At 42.9% G+C, this 20,101-nt stretch overlaps 1 protein-coding gene across 3 annotated transcripts in view; it reads right to left on the bottom strand.

The window, feature by feature from the left end:
- Positions 1-7,775: 7,775 nt before the first annotated feature.
- Positions 7,776-20,101, bottom strand: part of LOC145351945 (dihydropyrimidinase-related protein 3-like) — a 184,497-nt gene continuing 172,171 nt past the window's right edge. For 2 of the 3 annotated variants that reach the window (XM_080201755.1, XM_080201757.1), the window contains exons 13-15: positions 16,579-16,738; positions 12,809-12,844; positions 7,776-10,568 (exon numbers count right to left, since the gene is read on the bottom strand). In XM_080201755.1, coding sequence (XP_080057881.1) covers positions 10,480-10,568; positions 12,809-12,844; positions 16,579-16,738 — 285 coding nt within the window. In that variant the 3' untranslated portion in view covers positions 7,776-10,479. The remainder of the gene's footprint in view (positions 10,569-12,808; positions 12,845-16,578; positions 16,739-20,101) is intronic. The other variant, XM_080201756.1, reaches the window with a different exon arrangement.

Raw genomic sequence — 20,101 nt, 5'->3', positions numbered from 1 at the left:
AATTTAGCATGGCCAATCCACCTAACCTGCACATCTTGGGACTGTGGGAGGAGACAGGAGCACCCAGAGGAAACTCATGCAGACACAGGGAGAATGTGCAAACTCCATACAATCACCCAAGGCTGGAATTGAATTTGGGTCACTGGCGCTGAGAGGCAGCAGTGCTAACCACTGTGCCACCATACCACCCCATTGTTATGAAGGGTTCTGGAGCTGCGTGACCTTGGCAGCATTGCCGAGCAGGTTATTACTGCTCTGTAAGTGCCACTGAATAGCATTGTCGTGACACCTTTTGTCACTTTGGGTAGGGTGACGGGGTGGTAATTTACTGGATTAGATTTGTGCTGCTTTTTTCTGAACAGGACATACCTGGGCATTTTTCCACATGCCAGTGTTTCAGCTGTACCGGAATAGGTTGCACAGGCTTGTGGGGCTGGAGGAGGTTACTGAGAAGGGAGATGGAAGAATCTTTAAAAGTCGGATGAGAATTTTAAAACTGAAGTTTTATCAGACAAGGAGCCAATGGAGGTCAGCGAGCACACGTGTGATGGGTGAATGGGACTGAGTGAATGTTAGGATATGAGAAACAGAATTACGATGAGCTGAATTTTATCCAGAGTGGAAAACAGAAAGTTAGCCAGGCTTGTATTTTAATAATCAGACCTTGCCCAATACGTTTGCCTTTCTCTTCAATGGCTTCAAACCACCAGAGGGCAGAAGTGCATTTTTCATTCAATTGCAGCAAGTTCACCCACAAAAAAATGTCAACATTCCAACACGTGGTGAAACCCTCCACCAGTATGTGGGCAACAAGAAAATCTTTGCGCTCTGGGTCCTGGTAATGTTTTCTGAAAGGCAACATTGATGCAAGTTTCCACAATCCCCAGGTTTGAAGGTGAATAGGTTGAACATGGCTGGCCAGAATAACAGAAAATCCTTTCTGCATGAAAATAAGTTCGTGCAGAACAGACAGACAGAAAAACCCAAGGGGGATTGAAAATCAGAGTGAACTCTTGCTGCTCAATCGAGGAACAACTCAGTAGCTGGGGACAAGGCCAATATAGGTTTGAAAGCGTACACACTGGAAAAGATGTGGTCTATTCAGCTCATCCCAGTCAATATATTTACTACCCACCCCCTACTATATGTTCTCCTGGAACAGCTGATGGGATATATTAATGTGGTCAGCTCCCTTGTACAGCAAGATAAAAGAATGAAAAGGTTGCCACATGATGGGTTACTTAACCAGTTTGTGGAGATACAATAGTGCTTGCTTACAGTCCATGCTGCACATGGAAGAGGGGAAAAAACCATAAATATCTCTGATCACACTGCTACACATCACGTGACTACAGGTTTACAATACATAACAGCTGATAGAACAGTAAAGAATTTGGGTCACTTTGAGGAAAATGAATTGAAAAGTCTTTTCCAGCCCCCAAAGGCAGTCAGAACGAGTCCATGTTAAAAAAAAATAATTTATTAGTGTCACAAGTAGACTTACATTAGCACCGCAACAAAGTTGCTGTGACAATCCCCTAGTCGCCACTCTCCGGCAACTGTAACCAGAACACCTGGATGAAACCCGTGCAGACACAGGGAGAACGTGCAGACCCCATACAGAGAGTGACCCAAGCCAGGAGTTGAACCCAGGTCCCTGCCGCTGTGAGGCAGCAGTGCCAACCACTGTGCTGCTGTGCTGCCCAGATCATTCTGGCCCTGATAAGTCTGCGTTGTGCCTTTCTTTTATATGAGTGATCTCAGCAGAAACAGATCTGGCCGCTCACTCGAATAGCCAATCAGGTATAGATACACCCACAGTGTTGTTAGGGAAGGAGTTCCAGCATTTTAACCCAACAAAAGTGAAGGAACAGCAATATATTTCCAAGTCGGGCTGATGAGTGGCTTGGAAGGGAACTTGTACCTGACAGTGTTCCCATGCATGCGGCAATGTGGCACAGTGGTTAGCACTGCTGCCTCACAGGGACCAAGGTTCGATTCCTAGCTTTGGTCACTGTGCGGAGTCTGCACGTTCTCCCCCTGTCCATGTAGATTTCCTCTGGGTGCTCCGGCTTTCTTCCACAGTCTGAAGGTGTGTAGGTTAGCTTGATTGGCCATGCTCAATTGCCCTTTAGTGTCAGGGATTAGCAGGGCGAATACGTGGAGTTAAGAGGGTAGAGCCTCAGTGGGATTGTTGTCGATGCAGGCTCGATGGATTAAATGGCATCCTTCTGCACTACAGGAATTCTATGATCAGCAGCCCTGATGGTTGACTTCTGAGTGATAAGGGTTATCCACTGAAGTGCTGGCTCATTGCACCACTGACGGTACCCAGAACAGAGAAGATATATTGACAGCCACGGGACCACCAGTGCCATTTTCGAGCATACCACCAGCTTCTTGAAAATGAAGTTCAGATGTCCTGACAGATGAGGAGGAGCATTACATACGTGTGATCACATGTCCCTGATGGTGATAGTATGCCGCGCCCTCCATAACATCCCTTTGAGGATGAGGACAGAGCAGATAGGCTGAGGGCGAGGATGAGGTGTAGTTAACAGTGCTATCAAGTGGCACTTATTAACAAATAATTTGCTCACCAGTGCTCACTTTGGGTTCTGCTGGGGCCATTTGGTTCCTGACCTCATTACAACCTTGGTGCAAACATGCTGAACACAAGTGGTGAAGTGACAGTGACCATTAAGACAGCATTTGGTCAAGTTTGGTACCAAGGAGTCCCAGCAAAACTGAAATCAACGGGAATCAGGGGAAAAAACTCTCTACTGGTTGGAGTCAAACCTAATGAAAAAGAAGGTGATTGTGATTGTTAATCCTCTCAGTCCCAGGATATAGCTGCAGGAGTTCCTCAGGGATGCACCCTGAATGCAAGCATCTTCAACTGCTTGATCAATTGCTTTCCTCCATCGTAAGGTCCAAAGTGGGGATGCTCATCGATGGTTAGCATTATTCATGACACCTGACACTGAAGCAGTTTGTATCCATATGCAGCAACGCCTAACAACGTTTGGGCTTGGGTTGATTGCGACAAGTAGCAGTCATGTCACTTAAGTGCCAGGCAACAACCAACTCCAACACGAAAGAATTGAACCTTGAAATTCAACAGCATTATAATTGTTTAAATCCCCCACTATCAATATCTGAACCAACCATATAAAAACTGTAGTTAGCAGAGCAGGTCAGAGGCTGAGAATTTTGCAGTCACTTTCGACTCTCAAAATCTAGCAACCATCCATTATGCATAAATGAACAGTGTGTTGTAATATTCTCCACTTTTCTGGATGAGTGTGGTCCTTGAGAAGATCAATGCCATCCAGGATAAAGCAGATAATTTGAATGGCACCCCATCTACTATCTTAACCGTTCACTACCTCCGCCACTGATATACTATAGAAGCAGGATTTACTATCTACAATGTGCACTACCGTAATTGGCCACCTTTGGCAACACCTTCCAAATTTATGACCTCTACCACCTCGAAGAATAACGGACCACCTTGAAGGATAAGACACATGGGAATGGTATCAACTGCAAGTTCTCCTTCAAGCCACTCACCATCCTAACTTGGAAATACATTTCTGCTTCTTCAGTGTCGCTGGGTCTAAATCCTGGAACTCCCTCCCTAACAGCGCTATGGGTGTATCTGCATCAGTTAGGCTGCAGCAGTTCAAGAAGGCAGTTCACAACCACTTTCTCAAATGGGCAGCAAATGCTGATTCCTTGTGAAAATAAAGATCTACACATGATGGCATGATTTCTATTTTCTATGCAATAAAAATCAAGTATTTTTCAGCATTTTTAAATTCCTACAAGTTTGGTTTTGAAAAATCCTATTGCAATATCCAGATTTTGGGTTATGCCCCAGTATTAAAGTTTTAAGAGAAAAACTGACAATTTGCTGACAAACTGAAAGTAAACATTTTTACTAAGTGAATGTGAAGTATCTTCCCTTCTATATTAGGTTCTGCTGGATGTTTTATGCTATTGCTGAGAGTGGTTCCTTGTTTAGTAGGACCACTCAAACAGATTACTTCTGATGACGAGGAGTTCATACTAGGCTGAATGAGCAGACAGTTAGCAGCTGTCATTAATTCGCAAGACATCCAGATCACATGCTCTGAATGCACACCACAAAAGTTCAAAGATTTTTTGTTGCCTAACCACATGCAGAGGTTGTCATGATGTTCACATCTGCTTCATTCTTTGTTCTCACACCATGCATTCATCACTAGCTCACAATGTACGCAGACTAGCATTCATTTGTTAGGCTTCCTCTAAGACTTATACAGGAGGGCCCTAATTACATTTCCCATCCAAACTGTTCAGCTCCTCCACCTCAGGAGATGGCCAATATGTATCCAACTTCAGCATGGTTACATAATGCATAAAACCAGTGAAGCAGCAATCTGTACACTCAGTGAATTGCCACACTAATTCGGTGAATTCATGATGAGAGACATGATTCATGTAGGAGTAGAACTCATAATGATATTGAGCTGAGGGTACTTAAGGAGGTAGGATTAAATTAAAGCAATAACTTAAAGGTAATAATTGTCGGATTGTTACCTCAGCCACCTGCCAATTGGCATAGGATCAAGCAGATCTCAGGATTAAACATCCAACTCAAAGAGAGGAGTTGTAAAAGGGGGTTCAATTATGGGGCATTGATCCTGATACTGGGGAAAGAGGGAGCTGTCCCACTTAAATCAGGCTGTATCATTCTGATCAGTTGAGACAGGAAACAAAAGTGAACTTTACTGGGATGTTCACTGGTTCATCGCCATTTTACTAACTGCAGCACAGCATGGATGCCACCCACCAGTTACTTGATAGGAGAGAGGGACAACCATTCCTATTGCCACAATTAGTAATAAGACTGTTGAACTAGCGGTAATAATAGAGATAAATGGTTGAGGTATACTCACCACTACAGATATAGGGTCACAAGGTGACAATGTTGGGAAATAAACATTCCAGAATTCACGACATTTCAAGAAGACAAACAGAATAGCAAGTGAGGAACTTTAACTGTAAAGGATGACATAATGACAGCAGTGAGAAAGGATCTTGGCTCAGAGAACAGGAAGTAGAATTAGTAGGGATGGAAGTTAGAAAAAAAGTGATCAGGAAACACTGGTGGAAATAGTTTATATACTGCCTAATTGCAGTTACACCATTGGATAGAACATAAAGAATGAAATAGTTGGAGCTTGAAACAAATGCAATGTAATAAACATAGCGGGGAGGGGTCTAAGTTTCATTTAGATTGGACAAATCGCATTGGCAAAAGTTGTTTTGAAGACATATTTGTAGAATGATTTTATGACAATATGTTGCGCAACCAACTGGAGTAAAGCTATTTTAGATCCAGTATTGTGCAAGTTTAATTAGTAGTCTCACGCAACAAAATGCTATGAAAAAAGGATTCATAAAACAATTTAATTAAGCAACACCCTCCGGTTCCAAACAGGAATCTTGAATTTAATGCAATTCAATTACGTATGGTACAGTGGTTAGCACTGTTGCCTCACTGTGCTAGTGACCCAGGTTTGATTCCCAGCTTGCGACACTGTATGTGTGAAGTCTGCATGTTCTCCCGTGTCTGCATGGCTTTCCTCCGGGTGCTCCATTTTTGTTCCACAGTCTGAAAGACATGGTGGTAGGATGCACAAGATGCACTGGTCATGCTAAATCCTCCCTCAATGTACCCAAACAGGTGTGGGAGTGTGGCAGAGGAGATTTTCACAGTAACTTGGCTGCAGTGTTAATGTAACCCTACTCATGACACTAATAATTAAACTTAAAACTTAAATTTACACAGGTATGAGGGTAGAGTTGGATAAGGCTGATTAGGAACATACTCAAGGGGCCGAATGGCCAACTCCTGCTCCAATTATATAACATCCATTAGAAAAGGAACTTCAGGTACCAATGTAGCATTCGCAGTGTCCTCTCATTTCAGAAGGAACTAGCTTTTGTCGCAGGTAGCAGCAGCCCTTATCCAGCTCATTGGCCGGAATTCTCCAGGCATTCACACTGGTGGGATCTTCTGTTCAAGTCGACAGCGCACATCCGCCACGGGTTTCCAAGCAGCAAGGAGTACATTCAACGGGAAATCTGTTGAGAATGGTGGGAGCCAGAAGATCCTGCCGCTGGCCAATGGCAGGCTCCCTTTGTGAAACACAGTGGATTGTGCAGGAAATCCTATCCAGTGTGTGTCATCTGGCTAAATCAGCCACCTTGAGCCACATAGTCAAGCTCAAACCTGCCATAATCCTCAACACACAGCCTTGCAAATTAAATTCAGCTTAATAAATTCATGTAAACTAAATGGTGTTATCAAACAAGTTGTGGAACTCAAAATATGCATATTTTCTTAAATTTAAAAATTTGCTGGAAAACATTAAATGAAAATAAATACAAGAGAAAAATGGGATGACAGAACATTAATGTGTAAATATATTAATCTTTGAATGCAATTAATTTTTATGTGTACTTGGTCATCCCATGATTAGAGTGGAGTTAACTTTTTAAGTATTCGTTAAGTGGGGAGGCAGTGGCGTAATGATATTGTCACTGGACTAGTAATCAGGAGACTCAGGATGCATGCTGAGAACCCAGGTTTGAATCCCACCATGGCTGATGGTGAAATTAGAATTCAATAAAAATCTGGAATTAAAAGTCTAATGATGACCATGAAACAATGGTCATAAAAACCCATCTAAGAACATAAGAAATAGGAGCAGGAGTAGGCCATCTAGCCCTTCGAGCCTGCCCCGCCATTCAATAAGATCATGGCTGATCTGTCGTGGCTCAGTTCCACTTTCCCGCCCTCTCCCCATAACCCTTAATCCCCTCTCTTATCAAAAACCCATCAACCCGCGTCTTAAAAATATTTAGCGAGGCAGCCTCCACCACTTCAACGGGCAGAGAATTCCAGAGATTCACCACCCTTTGAGTGAAGAAGTTCCTCCTCAACTCCGTTCTAAACCGCCCCCCCCTTTATCTTGAGGCTGTGCCCCCTAGTCCTACTGTCTTTTTTGAGCGGGAAGAGTCTCTCCACCTCTATCCTATCCATCCCATTCATCATCTTATACGTCTCAGATCTGGTTCACTTACGTCTCTGCGGGAAAGAAATCTGTCATCCTTACCTTGTCTAGTCTGCACACGACTCCAGACTCACAGCAACGTGGTTGACTCTTAAATGCTTTCAGGAGTGGGCAATAAATGCTGGCCCAGCCAGCAATGCCCACATCCCCATGAACAAATAAACTATAATTTTTTTCAAATTTCGAATATATTTTATTCAATTTCATTTCTCTGTTAATTCACTGGGTGGTGACTGAATACCACTGTTAGCAAATGGTTAGTCACATGATGTTGAGATGCCATTTGATATAAGGAAGTGGAGGCTATTTTTGAGGGGGTGGAAACTAAAAGAGATCTCAGGAACGTTAGCAATTGTGTTTTCAAAAAGTGGACACCATGCCAGAAATACAAGAAGTTAACACCATGCCTGCTAAAGGGACACCCCAATAGAAGTGACTAGTCATACACATTTAACCCTCTGAGTTGGGTCAGTGCAGGGGCCTGTATTTGTTTGTTTTTTAAGTGTTCCCTTCCTCCTCCCCTGAAACATTTCACCAGACCTTTAAACTGGCAGAATGGGCAAAATGCCTGATGCCTGGAGTTCAGAAAAAATTGCTTACAATGAACTGGAACGCAGTCAAAATGAAAATGATAAATTCAACACAGTGTGTCCTTGGGAAGCCATATTTGCATAAATTTATTAGTCCAAGACATGTACTGTAGATACAAACATAATTAAATACAAGAAACAATTTCTAAACATCAATCACCTTGGTAAAGTTGTCCTTACATCTTTTTAAATCACAGGCATTTTGTTTTGGAAGAAAATGGTAATTAAAAATAGTCAGCTATTCAAACCTCATTAACTACAGAAGATTTTAGTGTTTTTGTTTAGAATCTGAACTGAACCAATGTGAACAACACACCCAGTACATCCTGGAACACTGGGTCAACACACCTCCCATTTAACTCCGAGTTCTTGGCTGCACCATGCTGTCTGTAAGCTGCATGTATGATGAAACGCTCCAATGCATCAGTAGAAATTAAGTAAGTAAAACATTAGATATTTGAAAGCCTTTATCAATTGGCATGTCAATTAAATACTGGATAAAGGGACAAAGGAGATGCGCTGCTCAGTTATTAGTGAGCCACAATAATTAGAAAAAATGATGGACAGATGGCAGCTATTTGAGGTCTCATGGCTAAAGTTATTGTGAATTCACCCTGTTTCTTTCAATTCAATTCCTTCCCCCAATTTGGAATGAGAGGGTAGTTACCTCATTTAGTTCCCACTAAACAGCAAACTCTCCATGAGACATGGTGGCTTTCTGTACTACTGTGGACTGTAACCTTCATTGATCTCCGATAGCTATGATTTTAAAATGTGACTTATTTGGAAGTATTTTTCAATCACATACTAATACGACCCTGTGTCTAAGTAGGGTTTATAATCCATCTCGCTCATTTTTATAATAAATACCCCACCTTTAGATCTTGGGAAAGTTCTAGGAGAAAATGGGACTATATAGTCAGGAGGCTATTTTAGCAAGGCTTTCCCGCACCAAATCCCACAAGAGACTATGTTCTGTTGGAGGAAGGGGTTCTCTCATGTCCCTGCTTTCCTTTTAATCTGATGAAAAGAATACGTTCATCAATGTGTCAAAGTACTGTTCTGCCATTCTCTGACAAGCTCATCATTTACAATGGAAGATATGCCTGTGAGAGGAAAAGGGGCACGTTATTCACCTAAGAACAGCATCCCAGCTGTACGGGGGGGGGTGTGAGGGGTGAGTTACTTCTTTTTTTAAAAAAAACAGGGTTTCTTGTAGATGTTTATAAGTGAAGATGGCTACAGGTTTGACTATACAGCTTGTACTCAAACAAACATGAAGTATCGGAAGCATTTGTTTGAGGGCTCCCTAGTCATATCATTGCTAAATATTCCACTAACACATTGCTGGTTGGAGGAAATAATCCAGGAGCATTGGAAAAAAAAAACAATATGCTGCTTTTGTACTGTTTTAAGGCTGGATAAAATATATTCATTAAAATAAGTCCTTGCTAAGGAGAGGGTCATGGTAATACTAACACACAGATGTAATACCTCATGGTTAGTCTCTAAGTAGGGTGGTGTTGAGAGGTAGTATGTGCGCGGTTGTGTGTGTGCGTACACACACATACAGGCAAGCAGCAAAATAAAGAGTGTGAAAGCACTTTAGGTCTCTGAAGTAATGCAATGTATGACTTGACGAGCCAATTCCTAGAAAATTCAGCATCATGCACAAGGTTTAACATGAATACACATCACAACTATTGTTCTTTAAAAGGATGCATTGATTACAGTGTTTGACGCTATAGCCAAGAAATTATGAAGAAAAAATTACAACTTTTTTCAGGGCGCACTACGAATTTGACAGATCAGCCCGTGAATCAACCAGATTTATTTTCACAATTCTGTCCCCCACCTTCTCTCGAGGGGGGAGGAGGAGGTGACTGCCTTCAAAATAAAATTATCTGGGAAGCGTCATTTCTGAAGAGGAATTAAGAGGGGTTGCTTAACGGCATGACAACCTTAAGTGACTAAACGTTGGAGCTGATGCAATTTAGAAACGAAGCCAATTTGACCAGAAACAGAGGGAAAAATGGATTTAGCCGACACATTTTTCAGAGGGACAGTTTCACCGTATGAATATTTGTGTTTGAATTACAGGACTTCAAAGGACGTGATCAAATTTGATATTAAGTCAGAGCCAAAATTTCAATGAAGAGTGAGAAAACAGTGTAAGCCATCAGTTCTTTCCTCACATTGGTCACTACACTTAAGCTCACAAACGTAGGATTATGTGGATAGGGCCTAGGTGGTATTGCGGTCGGTGCAGACTCGATGGGCTAAATGGCCTACTTCTGCACTGTAGGGACTCTATGAATTACAGGTAATACATGAGATTTAAATCAGAAGTGGACCTGATGCCTATTCTGAGGGGCACCGTAGAAATTTAAATAAGGTGAGTTATTTCCTTTGGGATGGAGAGCAGGGTCTACCGGAGAGGGGATGGGGAAATGTTGTGAAAACAAATCAATAGAAAAATCTGTAATCTTTGCATCCCTACTATCAACTTGTAAACTGTGACAGCTTAAGGCTAAATAAATGAAAACAAGACATTCTTAAAAGCGATGGCAAAGTAGCATTTCTCATCAATAAGGCTTGAGGCACTGTTTATATTCAATCCAAAGTAACCATTTATTTTGTTTTCTTTTGTAGGACAAACACAATTATCTTTTTTTGCTTTTCTTTGCAATACGTCATCAATACAGCACAATTTCTTTCTTCTCTCCCCCTCTTTCTCTCTCTCTCCTTTCCCACTGCAAGCTTCAACTGAGCGAGGTGATGTTTGAGCGGCCACCAGGAGGCGCGACGATGCGGTGACCACTGCGACGAGGGCCGTCGTCCACCTGAGCCCCTGTGAAGCGAAAGGAAGGGAATGGGCATGAAGCAGAGTGGCCCTCACAGGATACAAAAAATCCCCATCCCCTCACCCGTTCTCCCTCCCCCTCACCTAATATTCCAACCCCCCAACTCCGCCCCGCTGACCTCTCCCCATACACTCACAAACACCAGCTTTTTTTTGTCCTTGATAAGGAGGTCAGTCCGGTTTGTGTCAAATCAGCTCAATCCATGACATCCCCATGTGCCTTGCTAAACTGTAGACAGCACACACAGGATTTGTCCCAATATTGCAGCAGCAAATCAGTCAGTCTACACTAATTAGCATGGCTGCCAATGGCCTTGACACCTTAACACAGCAAAGGTGTCTTCAGGTGATGTCTCTCTGTTCTCCACTTTCTGAATCCCCCTCACCTTTGGCATCCGCCTCCAGTTAACAAGGAGAATTTCTTTTTCACTCCCCATCTTGGTTGCCCCCATCCCTCCCCTGCCTCACTCATCGTTCTGCCGTTAGCCACTAAACAAGGTAGCCAAGCAACCAACTGATGATGTTAAACTAAATGGAAAGCAGGCTGCTTATTGACTGGGAGACAGGTGGAAACTTGGTAACCAGTCATGTGAACTCCTCAGTTTGCAGCATGATAGAAAGAATCGGAGGCAGATTGTACTCTCCCTAAGGTCTCCTATGTCATTTGTTTGCTAACCTCAATCATAAATTCACCTTTCCTGTATCCACTGAACACTCTCAACTACATAAAAGCATTAGCGTTCACTTCTCAGCTTAGATTCGCCAATATGGATATTTACCAACATACAAAATAGGAGCAGACATTGGCCATTCAGTGCCTCAGGTCTGCTTCACCATTCAGTAAGATCATGGCTGCTCTGTTTGTGTTTGTATTTCCAATTCCACATCTACCCCCACATCCCTCCCCCTAACCTATGATTCCCTTGCCTAGCAAGAATCTACCTACCTCCACCTTAAAAATATTCAATGACGCTGCCTCTACCGCCTTCTGAGGCAGAGTTCCAAAGTCACAAAATCCTCAGAAAAAATTCTCCTCATCTCAAACAGCCTGATCTTGAAACAGTTCCCCCTAGTTTTGAACTCATCCACAAGAGGAAGCATCCTTTCCCTGTTCACCTTGTCAAGACTGCTCAGGATCTTATATTCTTCAATCACATCACCCCTCACTCTTCTGAACTCCAGTGGAAACTAACCCAGCCTTTCAAACCCATCCTCTTAAGACAACCTGCTCATTCCAAGTACCAATCTAGTAAACTCTTCTGAACTGCTTCCAAAGCATTTACATCCTTTCTTAAATACAGAGACCAAAGATGTGGTCTCTTCAATGCCCTGTATAACTGAAATATAACGTCCTTACTTTTATGTTCAACTTTGACACATGCAGGTTGACAAGATCGACTGGATAAACACAGGGGACACTGAGGTGGTGCAGTGGAGCCTATCTTTTGTGGAGCGGGGTAATTTAAATCTCTCTTTGCATAGGTACCATGAGCTGATGCGATTCCAAAACCAGTTACTGCCTTAGCTTAAGGCTGTCAACCTATTGACCAGATTGTAGGGATGGCTGTTGTGGGAAGTGTACCATTGGAGATTTGGGGTAGGAGGGGTCCAAATGCACAGAAAAGGATCTCAAACGAGATTGAAGGGGTTAGAAAACAGAGTACAAGAGAACATCACACAACCTTATGGTCTGTCCTGGAACTGACCTAAGAATATTTGACCATAACCCTGGGTAGGGGCAGTGTGTTTCGCTCCCCATCCAACTCTATATATTTTTTAAAAAAGAAAGTAGCAACTAAGAGTTAGGGAAGCTGCGCACTCACCCATCAACATCATGCATCATTACAGGGAAGCTTTGTGCCTCGCAGGAAGGTTTAAAGTAATTAAAAAAGCAAAGATCCCAGAAACAGTAAATGTATTCACTCAAGGCACACGCAACAGACCAACCGTTTGGCTTTCCTTCAGGGCCAATATCAAAATAATCTTCAAACCATATAAAAAAGAACAGCCTGCAATTCCAAGCTAACACTTTCTGCATTACTTCACACTCCACCAGTTTAGAAGTAAAGACAACAAAGTTGCAAAGTGGGGGAATGTGGAATGTTCACTTAGGCCTGTGTCCAATCTATTTCAGTAGATCAAATCCAGTCAGTTGTATTCACAAAACAAAACTTCCTTTGCCTCGAGGGCACAAGTAATTTTGATTTTTAAACTTGATTGTTCCATACCTGCATTTGGTTTTGTAAAACCATCAGTAGTTCTTCCTATTGAAATGAACGGAAATGTTTAATTGACAACGGCAATTGGCCAATTTTCTGAAGGGCTCTAACAACAGCTTCAAATCATCACCTTTCGTGATATTGTTTTTTCATCAAATAATTGCTTCACAGAGTACTCTCTGGTATTTTGAAAAATTTTAATGAAAATTTCATTCTCACGAAAAACAGACATAAATATCAACAACATTAATAAGGCACCTTGAATGTATAAATTGCTTCACATGGGCAAAGGTTAAACAACACCACTGGTCTGGTGGAATGCCCCCTGTGTGTGTGTGTGGACTTCAATCAACCAATCAGCTCTGTAAAAGCCCCAGGGAAACACAATCCTTACTTGTGACTGGATGGAGATGATCGCCAACTCTGCATTGCCGCAACATCAAATGACCCAGACCCAAAAGAAGGCAAGGCCGTCGTGGGGGTAGAAGGTAATGGGGGTCTAGATGAGGGTAGGGATTCCTTGAGCAGCAGCAGCAGGTTTTCCAGAGCCCGGGGGAACATTTCTGCTCCTCACCAGCCGCATGAAAATGTATGTAGCAATTACCTGCAAGCTCCTTCCATCATATATAGAGATATATATCTGGTGGGACTCCAACTCACAAGTTTAAAGGGATCAGCATTCTGAGTCAGGCATCTGCTGTGGCCACCAAATCTCGGTGGAGGTTTGCCATGGTGAAAGCAATGAATGAAACGGTGCAGTGGGCCATTCCTCCGCTAGCAACATGACAACATGTTCAGCACAACATTGTGGGCCAAAGGGCCTGCTCCTGTGTGTACTGTTTTAAGTTCTATTTAACTGCTGATCACACCCCTACCCTCCTCCACCCATTTTGACTAGGCTGTTGACCTTGTGATCTTCCCTTGTAACACTAAATGTAAAGTATGGCATTGGTTATTCGATTAGTTTGATTAATCTTTCTGTCATCCAAATATCGCAGTGTTATTTTTTGCAGATGTGCAGAAGCTTGAAGCATGATTAAAATGGTCAAAACGGAGCAGCCAGCAGTAAAATATTGAAACCAACTGACTGAGGTCACTTCGATGACTAACACCACATATTGTAATAGGCATTCCTTAGAAAATTCTCAGAAACTAGCATCTCCAAAAGCCAGTCCTTGAACTTTAAACTTGAGCGGTATTCTCTTTTGATTCAGTACTTTCTACTCAGTCCTGCAGTAAAGTAAAACACTGATCCAAAACGAAAGTGAAGGCCTAACTGATGAAGAAGCCTCAGTATTGTGAAGGCGATGGGAGAGGCTAATTGGAGGGGGTGGGAAATCAGCCAGAAACAATGCTCTTGATTCTCATCCAGCATTGGCAGGTATGGACGTCAACTGAGAGAAGAATGTAGCCCCACACTTCCGAGGACTTGCTGATCCAAAGATGTGAGGGTTATCTGAATTGGCCATGCTAAATTGCCCTTTCTGTCAGGGGAACTAGCTAGGGTAAATGCATTGGGTTATGGTGATAGGGGCTGGGTGGGATTTTGGTCAGTGCAGATGGACCAAATGGCCTCCTTCTGCACTAGGATTCTATGATTCCTTCTGGACCCTCACCCTGACATGAAGACCAGGGGGTGAGGTATCAGACAGCTACAAAGTGTGCATGTCAGCATACTCCATTATGTTTTGGACAGTGTGGTAAGAAAATCGGCAAAAATTTCGAAGGGGAGAAAGTTAAAAGCACTTCATGGTAAAACAGCACATTGAAACATCATTTCTAAATCAAGTAAAGGATACTCACCAAAGCCTGGTGTAGCTCAATCCTTCGAATCAAACTCTCCTTCACAAACCATGGGGAATGATCCAAAGTCAGCATAGCTTGACTGGACAAATATTCTGGTTACCTGTCCTTTTAAGACCTCTTCTCCCTCAAACCTACACCCTGCACAATGCCCTTAAAAGCTCCCTTGTTCCCTTTGATAGTCATGGCCTCAATTCAACATCTTTGCCAAACATGACAGAGAAAGCACCTTCCCTTTGAAGAGCTGATATCCATCGACTTCAGAGCACATTTCCCAATCAAAACAAGGCTCAATCTCTTCCCACTCACACATATGTCTTCTTGAATTGCCTTCCAAGCACAATGAAGAGCCAGATGGAAACCGCCGGGAAGGCTGGTGTGTTCAGAAATTCATCTGGAATACGAGTGCAACCTTCCCACACACTTAACCTTCCTTCATCTTTCTCCTTATAACCAATCACTCATAAGATGCAAGTCCCGAAGGTGAAATAAATTCATGGTGGAATGTTGCTCATTTACATGTTGCTCCAATAAAAATACAATTAATGTCTACTCTCTTTCTAAATATCCTTGTGTTGAGTATCATTCAACAGAGCTGGGTTGAGGATTGGTAAGGCTGGAACAATTCTACTCCATCCAGCCCTGGGTAAATCCGCTACCCATCACCCCCCCCACCCACATTCCAGCATTTCTCCTGTCTGTGGATGAGCAGGTCCATTTTCGTTTTGACTGCATTCCTCAATGACGTGACTGAGGTTTTAAACTCCCCGTGGAGTTGTAAACTCCCCATTACTGTCTTGGATTCCTCCTCCCTCCCCACATTATCTGAGGGAATGAGAGACGGAGAGAGAAAGAGAGAGAGAGATCAAGCTGAACTTCCTGAGCGATGGTTCAGGAATGTGGCTGGGCAGCAGATATTTAACTGCATAAAATCTTACGGCAGAGAGACAGGCTGTTCAGCTGATTGTGCTGACATCTGCTATTCAGAAACTTTGTCCAATTAGTTCCAGTCCCCTGCTCTGTTCCCCATAGTCCTACAAATTTCTCATTTTCAATTATATATCCAGATCTCTTTTGAAAGTTACTACTCAATCGGTCTCCAGTAGCTTTCATTCCACAGCATTCCTGACCATAGCATTTTGTTGGATTAATAAATTTCACCTTATCATCCCCAGTGGTTTATTTCGCCAAGTGCCTTAAACCTCTGTCTTCTTATTACTGACCAACCAATCAGTGGAAATATTCTCTCCAGAAATTCTATAAAAATCTCTCAGAAAATATAAAAACCTCGATTTCATCTCCACATAATCCTCTTTTCTGTAAGGGGAATGATTCTGGCTTCTCTAGTCTCTCCATATAACTGGACCCTCTCATCCTAATACCAATATAGTAAATCTCTACTGAAACCTTTCGAAGGCCTTGATCCTTTCTAAAATGGGATTCCCAGAACTGGTGACCATAGCCTTGCCATTTACACAGAAACTTATAAAGGGTTACCATTCCTTCCTTGCTTTTGTATTCTATGCCTAAGGAAGCCAAAGATGTTTTTTCCTAAAATAAACCTTTGCAAATGTTTCTTGCCATCTTTCAAAGTACAAGTTAGCCCCACAAGTCTTTCTGTTCCTGCACCCCCTTTAACATTGTACAATTACCTCTCCTCATTTCTGATTCCAAAATGCATCACTTAGCCTTTCTCTTCAGCATCTTCCAAGGCTTTACATTTTTCCTAAAGTGTGATACTCAAGTGGGGCACAATAATCTAGCCAAGCTCAAAGCAATGAGTTCTAAAAGTATGCCATAAACATGCTGGTACACCAACCAACTGACAAGAACCCAGTGTTTTCTTAAAGTGACAAGGATCCTATCATGTTGTCTTGCTGGCTATTGTTGTCATTGAATAGCACACCGTGGTACATGGAAGATTCAAATTGGATTATCTGAAGTTAGAAATGGGCCTCCTGATGCTGAGCTCTTACCTGAAAGACTGAAGCCAGATTGGTGTAGATTTCGAACTGGTTGGGGCTGTTTGGAAGGGGATGTCTTGGCTGATGCTGATGGGGTTCCTGCTTTGGGGGTTCCTAGGTCGTACACTGGGCCATCGTACATTCCCCTGGGTACACCACGCACTTGTGCCAACTAGGAAAGATAAAGGTATACATTAGATGTAGATTGCACCTATACAGAGCGAACGGTCAGGCCTGGCCATGATGATGCCAAGAAAGAACTATTCCTGTCTCTCAATGTTTGAATTTCTCATAGTTTATCTCTTAATGTCCTTCCTTCTATCACTTGGCCGTCAAACACTCAATTCTTTCACTAAGGCAGTGGCAAGGCAGCTCATCCCCAGATCTTTGCTGACTATGCGGCTGCTAGATGGTACATTGCCAGAGCAACTCTCCCTGTTTCTCCAGAACGGCCACCACATGAGGCGGATTAACCGAGGTGAAAAAGATTTTGCCACAGCCAGATCCATTTCAGTGCAATATGTGGCCAAACTGTAGATAAGAAAGCACGGAATAAGAGAAAAACACAACATTCAACTAGCGAAGCCTAGCAAGTATACACATCATGCACAAAGAATTCCCACACATCCTTTCCACAGCTGACAATTCTCTCAGGAATAACAGCGTTCCATGGATTACTTCTAATAATCTTGAATTCCTTTCCTAACCATCTATTCCTCATCAAAGTAAATGAATGAGAATTTATAGATGGTCCCTTATGATCTCAGGGCAACGCAAATTCCTTTGCAACCAGTGAAGTGTGGTCACTGTTGTAATGTTGAAGTAAAACTCTCCCTAACCCATGCCATCCCATCCACTTGCATGTTACTGATGTTGAGAGGGGAGGATTGTGAATGGCATCATTCTTTCATGGAAAGAGGGCACCATTAACAAGGCCAGCGTAAGTTGCCCATCCTTAATTGCCTTTGAGAAGGTGGTGGTGAGCCACCTTATGGAACTGTTACAGTTCATGTGGTGCAGGAACACCCACAGTGCTGTCAGGAAGGGAGTTTCAGGATTTTGATCCAACGACAGTGAAGAAATGGAGACACAGTTTGAAGTCGGGACGATGAGTGGTGTGGAGGCGTTCTGGTGCTCCTGATGCCCTTGTCCTTCTAGGTGGAAGAGGTCGTGCATTTGAAAGGTACTATTGAAAGAGCTTTGGTGAGTTGTAGTAGTGCATCTTGTAGACGGTACACAGTGCTACCATTGTGCATCAATAATGGAAATAAGGAATGTTTAAGGTGGTGAACTGGGTGCTGACCAAGCGGGCTGCTTTGTCCTAGATGATGTTAAGCTTCTTGAGTGTTGTTGGAACTCCACTCAACCAGGCAAGTGAAGAGTATTCCAACATAGTCCTGACTTCTGCCTTGTAGATTGTAGACAAGCTTTGGGGAGTCAGAAGGTGTTTAAAAACGATGTAATGCTAAGTTCAGCAATGACAGGTCAGTCAGTTTAACTGGTGATGGAGAAACCTCTGGAAACAACAATGATGGACAAAATAAAGTCACAAGGTCAAAAGCAAATTAATGAAAGAAAGCCAGCATGGATTCCTTAAGGGAAAATTGTATTTAGCTAACTTCCTTGAGTTTCTTGAAGAGGTGACAGCAAGATATGAGGAGGGCAATGCTGTTAATATGGTGTACATGGACTTCAAAAAGGCATTTAATTTAGTTTATTTTTATTAGTGTCTTAAGTTACTGTGAAAATCCCCTAGTCGCCACACTCTGACGCCTGTTTGGGTACACTGAAGGAGAATTTAGCATGGCCAATGCGCCTAATCAGCAGTACTAACCACTGTGCCACCGTACACTCCCCACAAAATGCCATGTGAGTTCATGGAGTAAAAAGGAAAGTAGCCACATAGATGCACAGTGGTTAAAGTGTCACAACGCCAGGGGGCCGGGTTCAATTCCAACCTTGGGTCACTATCTGTGTGGAGTTTGCACATTCTCTCTGTGTCTGTGTGGGCTTCCTCCAGGTGCTCCAGTTTCCTCTTACGCTCCAAAGGTGTGCGGGTTAGGTTCATTAGCCATGGAAAATCGTTCCTTACTGTCCGGGGAAGAGCAGGGAAGAAGGGAGTTACAGGGATAAGATCTAGGTGGGATTGATGGGCCAAATGGCCTCCTTCTGCACTAAAGGGATTCTATCATTCTATGAAATAAGAAATTGATTAACCAGTACTGTCTCTCAGCCAATATTTCTCTGTTTGGTGGAAGGTTTTTAGTGGAGCTCCCCAGGGGTCAGTGTTGAGATCCTTGCTTTTCCTGATATACGTTAATAACCTGGGCCCTGGTGTACAGGACAAAACTTTATAAAACTTGGAAGCATTGTAAACTGTGGGGACGATAGTGTAAATTTGGTGAAATGCACAGACAGGTGGCAGATGAAGTTTAATACGGAGAAATATGAAATGATCCATTTTGGTAAGAAGAACTTGCAATATAAGATAAAGGGAACAATTCTAAAGAGGAGCAAGGGGACCGGAGTGTACTCGTGCAGGGTTCTTGGAGGCATGACAGGTTGAGTGCACGGTCAATAAAGTATCCTGGGCTTAATTAATAAGGGCAGAGAGTACAAGAGCAAAGATGGCTGTTAGACTTGTGTGTGGCCATCTGCGCGAATCGCGTTAATGGTCTCACACCCAACTTTACCACATTTTCATGCCCGAAAACGGGCAAGACGCAATGGTAAAATTGGGCCCACAATGTTTACATGGCTGATCTGTTCAATTTTTGGTTAAGGATCACAGAGTCTTAGAATTCTTACAGTACAGAAGGTGGCCATTTGGCCCATCAAGTCTGCACCGATGACAATCTCACCCAGGCCCTATTCCCATAACCCCACATATTTACCCTGCTAATCCCCTTGACACTAAGGGTCAATTCAGCATGGCCAATCAACCGAACCTGCACGTCTTTGGACTGGGAGGAAACCGGAGCATCCGGAGGAAACCCACACAGACACAGGGAGAATGTGCAAACTCCACACAGTGTCCTGGGCTAGAATTAAACCCAGGTCTCTGCTAACCACTGTGCCACCATATAACCGTACCCACCTCAGCATGTTGAATGGGGGGGGGGGGAGGGGGGCAGATAACTTAGCAATGGTAATGCCACTAATGTGAAAGGAACATGGCTGGATTCTCTGTTGTTGGTGACTGTATGGTACTGAACAATGGCTGCAGTCACAAGCGAGGGAAAACAATCTTACAGGTATTCAACGGGTTAAACTTAGATAAATATACAGAGCTTCAGTGATAAATAGGAATGCTCAAGTTCTGCCAGGAACATGCAATACCCCATGGAAAATATTGCTGAAGATGTTCAGCATATTGATAGGCTGGCAGTAATTTATTTGCAGGGTGGCAGGAGCATGTATAAATATTATTACAAGTCTGCACTAATTAACACTAATCCATCAGCACGGTACTCAGAAAACTGAAACCAGATGTTCCACGCGAAAAAAAATGATAATGGGATTAGTATGAATTACT

Source organism: Carcharhinus amblyrhynchos, chromosome 13, assembly GCF_965287045.1.
Source record: "Carcharhinus amblyrhynchos chromosome 13, sCarAmb.v2.hapA, whole genome shotgun sequence".
NCBI classification, from domain to species: domain Eukaryota; kingdom Metazoa; phylum Chordata; class Chondrichthyes; order Carcharhiniformes; family Carcharhinidae; genus Carcharhinus; species Carcharhinus amblyrhynchos.
The sequence above is the reverse complement of the archived record's forward strand: the minus strand, read 5'-3'. Positions and strand labels throughout refer to the sequence as shown.